General features: G+C 40.3%; 1 protein-coding gene across 1 annotated transcript; it reads left to right on the top strand.

Moving 5' to 3' along the window:
- The first annotated feature begins 860 nt into the window (after positions 1–860).
- LOC124595173 (proline-rich protein 2-like) lies at positions 861–4,476 on the top strand. The gene is made up of 2 exons (XM_047133785.1): positions 861–987; positions 4,041–4,476. The coding sequence occupies exons 1-2, from the start codon at positions 949–951 to the stop codon at positions 4,317–4,319; spliced, it is 318 nt and encodes a 105-aa protein (XP_046989741.1). The 5' UTR covers positions 861–948; the 3' UTR covers positions 4,320–4,476.
- Positions 4,477–8,819: the final 4,343 nt, after the last annotated feature.

Here is an 8,819-nt window from a genome sequence, read left to right on the forward strand (position 1 = left end):
AAAATGATACGGAAGATCTCGAAAGATGGGCGGAAGAGAAGGATGAAGAGGTTCTGGGCCAGACGTAGAAAACGCAGTTCACGAGGGCCGAACCGAGAGGAAAACAAGAACTTTTCTCACGCTCTAATGCGCGAAGAGAGTTTCGCTATGTCATTTGCTGTTCACCAAGAAATAAATTTCCAGGAGTGGAACACAGATTAGAAGAAAAGAATGATTCGCAGTAAACGTCACGACAACGAATGTGTTAGAGCCTGACCACAAGCTTGGAATGGATAAACTTGGGGTAGAAATTGTGGAGTGTCCTTACCACAGGAATCACATCAGCATTCATCATTATGGCAACCATGGAGGATATATGTCTGTGTGGTTGGCCAGGGTTTTTAACCACACTCTCTCCGCAGGAGACTCCAGTCCTGAACCATTGCAGAACCTTACTTTCTTTAAGAGCTTCAGGACGCCTACCCTACAAATAGCATTGATGATTTACTTCAAATATGTGCTTCTACAAGGCAGCTACAGCTATATTAGTCACTTAAATGGTTGATACCACGGTACCTGACCATACACATACTTCATGAAATCACATTTGTCAGATAATGTAGTATGTCACCCCCACTATCACATTACTATTTTCTTTTTCGACGAAGATTCGTGAAGTCTCCGCTACCAGCTACGTCATGACTTGTTGGTTCATTATTTCTTTGAGGCAGACATCTAGGAACAATTGGGTGTCGATGAAAAACTGAGCGACAATAAAAAAATTCATTTAGTCGCAGCAGTGCTCTGTGACCTTGTGATTATACCATATCCTCCACTGTCGCATTTCGACGGCAGTCTCTGCTCAGTCCCTTTGTTAAAGAGTCACGGAATCACGAGTACTTCCCATCACGCAGTGGCGAGCCTTATAAAAGCTCTGCAGCACGGGATCACCTCAGCACTTCCATCAACATGAGGGCAACAGTGGCAGCTCTTCTCCTGTGTCTTGTGGTGAGTAGTAAGGACTGAGACTTTATCTAAATTTGTGCTCTACGTACCTTTACTGGTACTTATTTTCACATCCACTTACATACACTGAATGCTTCAAAATGTACCACAATTTTCTACCTGTAGCAAGCCATTCTCGAATCTAAGGGTTGCATAGGGTTTGAAACTTATCGGTTCTTTAAGCGACATCATATTAGTTCCATACGTACAAATAAGGACAGTTGTGAGATTGTACCAAATTCATCAATTTCGTGTGAATCGTTTATGAACTATACATGCGTAATATCAGTAAATAATCTGCATCCTCCTTCTTACTGGATCAATATTTGCACGGCTAACAGCCGAAACCCGTGTCTGAGCATCCACACGTTATTACTGGCGGATTTCAAAAATCGTAAAACATCGGTCCAAAAAGTTTCGAGATTATATTAGTACAAAGTACAGAAAAATTAATATGGTGGTTTTAATGCTTAAGGTATCCAACGTACCCCTTCCCACCTCCCACATTTGATTACAAGGCACAGAACATCCACACACGGATGAGTAACTGTCAGCGAGATCTATCTTTGACATGTTGTTCAAATGTTGTGTCCCATTGGTTTGAAAGTCGGTTATATCGTCAAACGTTAACACTTTACGTAAATTTCTGCACTTTGTCATTCTACAGTGGCCTCGATATCGTAACACGAAATCTCATCACCAGTGATGATTTGTCCGAGTAAAGAACTGTCCACGTGTTTCGTTTCAAGCTAGTCAGGGCAGGTCACCAGGCATCGTCGCTTTCGTTCAGGAGTCAAGACGTATGGGACAAACCTTGTACACACTTTCCTTCTCTTCAGGACACTCTCAAGAATGCCTTAAACTCTTAGAGCTGTTGCTCCATTGCGATTTCTGACGCAACAGAGATTACACCGTATGGTCGCACTTCGACTATGTACTTGACACAGCCTACTTACCTGCTTAAACTGACTCGTCGAATGTATGTCTGTGATTTTTAGTTGTTCGGGTTGTCACTGTAGTTACTGGGCTGATTCACTTATACGCCAGAAATAAAATCAGTCTCGGAATTTTCTGGATGGTCGGTGAACGTAGAAAAATGCCGTCAGATTTTCTTCCTCGTGTCTAGCTGGTACTTCATTTCTAATGCTTCTAATGATCTTGCATCTGCATATCTTGCATATCTACATCTTTTATGAAAGATTACAGGATATTTGTTATCATCTGTTTGCGGAATATGTTTGTCGCCGTTTGTCACTTCATCAGAGAGGTTGAAATTTCTCTAGCTCTGCAAGTACAACATCAGTAATCCCTCTAGAAGAGCCTATTTACAAGTGATATTATTGGGTCAATCCTTATTCTTCACTCTTGTTGTGGTAATAATCAAAGTAGTACAACTCTGACGATACACAGCTAAATATGAGAATTCAACAAAAAAAGCGATTAATCACGAATATAAAAATTAGAATAATCATGAATCAAAACGCTAAAATATTGCTATCGAGTAATTGAACAATGTACCACATGTTACGCAACAGCATTATTTAGTATACTAGAAGCTCGTTACCAGGAGTAGTTCGCTTGCTTATTTATTCCCCTCTGATAGTAGACAGCAAGGGAAATCTAGTCTTATATACTGACGGGGAAAACCGCAACACCAAAAAATAAATAACGTCGAGTAATGAAATTTCAGGAATAGATTTGCCGAGGTAACATATTTAAATCATTAACATTGCAATATCACACGTTAACATCAATGTGAGATAAGGTATTGGAAACATCAAATGTTGGTACATCAGTAACCGATGTAACGGTCAGATTGTTGAATGCAAGCACGCAAACAGGAACACATTGTGTTGTACAAATGACGGATGTCAGTTTCTGCGATGCGGTTGCACGCCTGTTGCACTTGGTCGGTCAATACAAAGACGGTTAGTGCTGTTTGTGGAAGACGCTAGAGTTGTCAACCGATGATGTCCCAAGGCACATGTGGCCACTGTAGAGCGTAGTGGATTACAACAGCAATATGTGGACCAGCGTAATCCTTTTGGTAAAAGCTGTTTATGGATGGGAGCACTGTAGGTCGAATCACCAAACTGATGTGCATACTTCCAGTCAGGGTGCGGGGGGCGACCACGAGACTGCTGCTGTTGGCAGACAGAGTGGCACTACACACCAGACCATAAATCCAGTCGTAGGTCCCGTGTTTCTACCACCCCAATAGATAGGTTGCAGACACTCGGATGGTCTCCAAAACACAGCCATCATTGGCACTGAGGCGGAACCAGCTTTCATCAGAGATCACAACAAACTTTTGCCGTGCCCCCTTGCGGGCTCTCGCTTCACAACACTGACGTCGCAAATGGCGGTGGTTTAGGGTCAGGCGGGTGGACGCTACAGAGCATCTACGGTAGACCCGTCCTTGAATTAAGCAATTTATAACAGTTCTTTTTATCATTGTGGTGGCAACTTCTGCTCAGATTGCTGCTGCAGATGCAGTACGATGTGCCTGAGCTACACACCGAACACGATTGTCTTCCCTCGCGGTAGTTCCACACGGCTCTTTGGAACGCAATCTTCTCGCTACTGTATATTCTCTCGTCCATCGCTGCCAGAAATCATGTGCAGTGTCCACATTCCTGCCAAGTCTTTCTGCAATGTCACGTAAGAAACATGCAGCTTCTCGAAGCCCTTTTAAACGACCTTGTTCAAACTCAGTGACGTGTTTCTGGCGAAACACAAATAATGGCATGGTACTAACTCAAATTGACATCAATGCATACATTTCTTTATGATTACTTGAAGTAATCATCAATAATCGTTGAACATGTTCATTCATTCAGTTTCTGTAATAAAACAGTAAGACTGATTTCTAATTTGTGTCAGTGTAAATAGATGCATCTGGTGATATAGTCCTAATAGTCAAGTCAACATTTCTGTGATTCATTGGCTTTGTTTCAAAACTACATTAGCAGAATCTTAATCTCTGTTCAAAAGGAATACCACTTAATTCCCATCTACATATATGATGTACTTAACAATACGACATTCTACTACAGGTATCAACATGCCGCAGCCAAGAGACTCCACCTGGCCCTCCTGGACCAACTGATGGGCCACAACCAACTGGTCCACCAGGGCCACCAACCGGAGGTCCTGATCCAACTGGTCAGCCAACCGGAGGCCCTGAACCAACTGGACCACCAGGTCCACCAACTGGAGGTCCTGAACCAACTGGAGAGCCCCAACCAACTGGAGGGCCACAACCAACTGGTGAACCTCAGCCTACTGGAGGTCCTCAACCTACTGGACCACCAGGGCCACCTGGCCTTTTTTAGCCTGGTGTTTTCTAGTGATGCAAGATTAGCGCACCTGGAAACGTTAAAGGATTTCAGCTTTAACTTTTATAGTTGACTTTATATGCGTTAATTGATGGAAGTGTTCTTATGTGTCATAAAAATCCATTCTGAATAAACCAGCAATGAAAAAGCTCCATTAACGTGTTATTTACTGTGTACTGTAAAAGCAACCAGTTCTCCAAAATATGGTAACAATATGTAAAAATTATTACAGGAGTTACTATCGATTCAGACCTCATGAAATTCGTTACCACATGATTTGCAGTTCCAGAAGATGCTGTACATTGCCGAAGGAGTCCGTGTTACCGACTACGTGCACTTCACGAATTGATATGAGCAAATATATCTTCAGGAAACACTCTTGCCGTCTATAAAAAGCCCTGTTCACAGTGTACTGATATATAACCTTTGAATGATATTCGGACTTTGATGTTCTGTAATACAACTTGTGACCTGAGATGATGCCTTTGAAATCTATTTTCTCCTTCATCAGTTACATTTTTTTTCCTCTATTTATGTATGAGAATTGGTACACATATATAATTATTTCGATAGTGTGATTCTTAAATTTCTTGGGTCTTCTTTTATTAAATTAATATGTTGCCTTCTAATACAAATATTTATCTGGGATCTTCGTAGATCCTAGCATATCTCCCAGAACGAATATTAACCGCAACTCAAACCTAGCATATCTCCCAGAACGAATATTAACCCCAACTCACTGTAACATCAGCAGTAGCAATGACAGAATGGATAGGAACGAACCTCTTTTTGACTGCTCTAACGCGGTGCACCTATTTACAAGGAATATGTCGCTAATGAGAAATTAAGCTCTATTTATCAGGACATAAATAGTAATCAATATGAGTAGATGACTCTCCTCAGTATTGTTTTAGGGTACCATCACCAATAAAATAGAAGTCATTAAACTTAATCATACCGATATGACCAAACCGTTCAGTTTCAACCAGAATGGCTATGCGGATGCTACAACATTAAATGTAAAAGATTAAATTGGAAAGAAAATGAACTGCGAGTCATTAAGGAAATAACGAGCAGATGCATTTTCTTTACAGTCGAAATATTCTTGAAGGCTCTCTAGGTCATATGCAGCTCTGAGTAATACACAGCCATCCACTTCAAATTGGGCAAACTGAAATATTTTTGAAAGTCTAAAGAAAAACTATGTGATCGCTGATGAAACTTCAGTAAGAAATTCTTCAACCATGACGTTTCAAATTATTCGAGGTTGGTTTTTCCAAAAATTTCCAAACTAGCCTTTCGTGATGTATGTGAGAACATACTACTGCCCATTTATATGTAGGGGCAAGATATTAGCACTACATAAACTTAACGCGTGTCCACATTTTTAAAGGCTCATTTTTTCTCGCAAAGCATACTTTAATGTGACATGGAAGGGACCATTCTTAAGCACAAGCAATACATTATTATACTGCACTCTTTCAGGGGACCCAAACCCTGCTATACGAGCCATGTCAAATTAATGGACATTTTATATTGTGCTGCATGGCCTCTAGGTAAGGTTAGGTTAATGTTTTTTAACGTCCCGTCGACAACGAGGTCATTAGAGACGGAGCGCAAGCTCGGGTTAGGGAAGCATGGGGAAGGAAATCGGCCGTGCCCTTTCAAAGGAACCATCCCGGCATTTGCCTGAAACGATTTAGGGAAATCACGGAAAACCTAAATCAGGATGGCTGGAGACGGGACATGGACTGTAATGACAATGTTGTATGGAGAGCTGATGAGTTTGTTTGAGGCATGTTCGCAAAAGAATTTCAACGCAATGGTAATTATTCTTCAGATAATCCTTTTTTTTCTCCTTTTCTAAAACTAGAAAAATTAAAACAATAATAAATATCGTCAATTGACAGGCAGTACAAATACCAGAAATTGTATGTCATTATCGCTAGTAGTTAACTTAAAAGTGTTCCTTATATAGCAAAAGAGAATATTTGTGGGAAATGATGTTTGAATTTTTAACAACAGTTCATTAATGCTTTGCCTGCCTTGCTCGTGAAAGTATTTCTTTTTCCTCGCATCACTCCTCTTTCTCTCGTTGTTTATGAATGACATATTACTGATTACGTGATTTCGATAGAACATCACACCTAATAATATTCGCTTTGGTGCATATGACACTAGAATGGTATACTCCAAAGGGTATAATGTACTCTGCCTACAAACCTTGAATCATTATATGGATTATGTTTAAATGGACCAGACATTTGGTTCGAATACAATAGGTACCAACGACCAAAGCATGTATATGCGCTTAATTACTCCTACTAAATATTGTCATGGTCATTGTAAAGTAAATTTTCAGAAACTGCTCTGACTCTGAGTTACTAAACAAGTGTCCCCAAAGGATTACACGGAATCGGAATTAGAGAGTGAAGAACGTGATTTTTACTAGATTTCTGATCCTCATATACCTTAAACCTTTTTTTGCAGAGAACGTCGTAGATGATGTGATCTTATACCTCATTAGAGCTAGGAGCGTTGTCCGCATTGTGACAATAAACTGTTGTTGTTTCGTTACTGATTACGTCCATGAACGCTTGATCTTCACACAGAAGCTATTTTCAGGCATATAATAAGTGCAGTGTACTAACGATACAATACAAGGTCAACAACAAAGATATTATCTTATTCTTGAGGCTTGCCATTTCAAACTGAAACATTTGACTGCTGTCCCACGTTCGCCAACTGTAGGAAGATGTAAGACAGATGATTTGTTATATATTTCCAGCTAATATTGTGTACATATACTTGTTAGAAAATAAATTAAAAATATCGTACTTGGAATGAAGCTAAACCAGAACTAAGTATATTATTTTGAGAAGAAAGTCTCCACTATTTCAGTTCACAAGAAGCACAAAAATTACATTCCATTATTACCTAGGTCCAGGGAACGTTAATGACGGCAACTTCGAAGATATTAGGGAAATTGTGGTATAATAAGGGAAAGGCATCAATAAATAATAATATAACCATGAAAATGTCATTCGTTTATAGCACACAAATACGGAGTAGCTGGTACTACACAAACCAGCACATCTACGCATACAAATTTATACACAGCCAAAATTGTACAACATCATGCTTTGGGATATGTACTCGGAGTACCTAGTCAGTAGTAAGCTACAATAATACAATTAAATCTTGTGTATCAGATGCTTCGCACAAAATCCGACCACACACTGAAAAGTCCGCAACTTTTATGAGGTTCAAGAAAAGAGAAGCGAGATAGCTCAGACTGTCAGGAAATAATTGATCGTGGCACATCACTGAGAAAATGTTTTCGGACTTTGAATTAGATCATTACGTTTGAACAAATTAAAAAAAATACAACATTCATCTCAGCAGCAGTGAACGAGCATCTCATCACAGACGTGATCACTCGTTACGGAGGAAAAGGAAGGATGTGACACCGGGAAAAGCTCCGTCGACGAAGCAAGAGTTTTGCCGCTGACTCATAACATTCAGATCTCAACTAAACATTTTCGTTGTCATAAAATCTCAGCAGACAGTACACGGAAAGCAAATGTACGTTGGTAGTATTGTAGATTTAGAAAACATCTACATCTGCACCTACGTGACTACTCTGTAATTCACGCTTAAGTGCGTGGTAAAGCATTCTTCGAACCACCTTCAGAACATTTCTCTACCGTTCCACTGTTTAACACCATGTGGGGAAAAAGAATACACACATCTTTCCGAATGAGCTCAGATTTCTGTTATTCTATCATGATGATCATTGCTCCCTAAGTATGTTGGCGATAATAAAAAAGGTTTCACACTCAGTGGAGAAAACTGGTCATTGTAATTTCGTTATAAGATCTCACTGCAACGAAAAACCCTTTTGTCTTAATGACCACCAAACTCTTTTATCATATCCGTGACAGTCTATCTCCTGTCTTCCGATAGTAGAAAGCTGCCCTTCTTCGAGCTTACCTGTCTGGTAAGGATCCCATACAGAACAAAAATAGTCCAGCAGAGGACGAACAAGCACAGTGAAGGCCGTCTCTTTAGTAGAACTGTTACAGGTTTTCTGTCAATAAAGTGTAGTCTTTGGCTTGAGTAAATATATGGCTCTGCTAATGCATAACGACAACGGATGCACTGTTATCCTCATCGCCCTGACACGCCTTATATACCCTCAACTGCTAGTGCTGCCACCCGCCAACTGTGCGTGGCTACTGAGTTCATGTCGAGCATTGATGGCGATAACACAGATAATAGTGTATGGAAGAGCGAGTATATGAAGTGGCAAATGCAAAATGCCGCATCGCTACTAAGTATACACTATCTAATCAAAAGTATCTGGACATTTATCGGTGGGCATTAACATGCGGGGTATTGCCTTCTTGACGTCTTGAACTCTACTTTCGTTGAGGTATCTGCATTTCTGGCGAAGAGTGGCAACCTGTTCTTCCTTAAGAGCCGCAACCAGTGAAG

Source organism: Schistocerca americana, chromosome 2, assembly GCF_021461395.2.
Source record: "Schistocerca americana isolate TAMUIC-IGC-003095 chromosome 2, iqSchAmer2.1, whole genome shotgun sequence".
Taxonomy (NCBI): domain Eukaryota; kingdom Metazoa; phylum Arthropoda; class Insecta; order Orthoptera; family Acrididae; genus Schistocerca; species Schistocerca americana.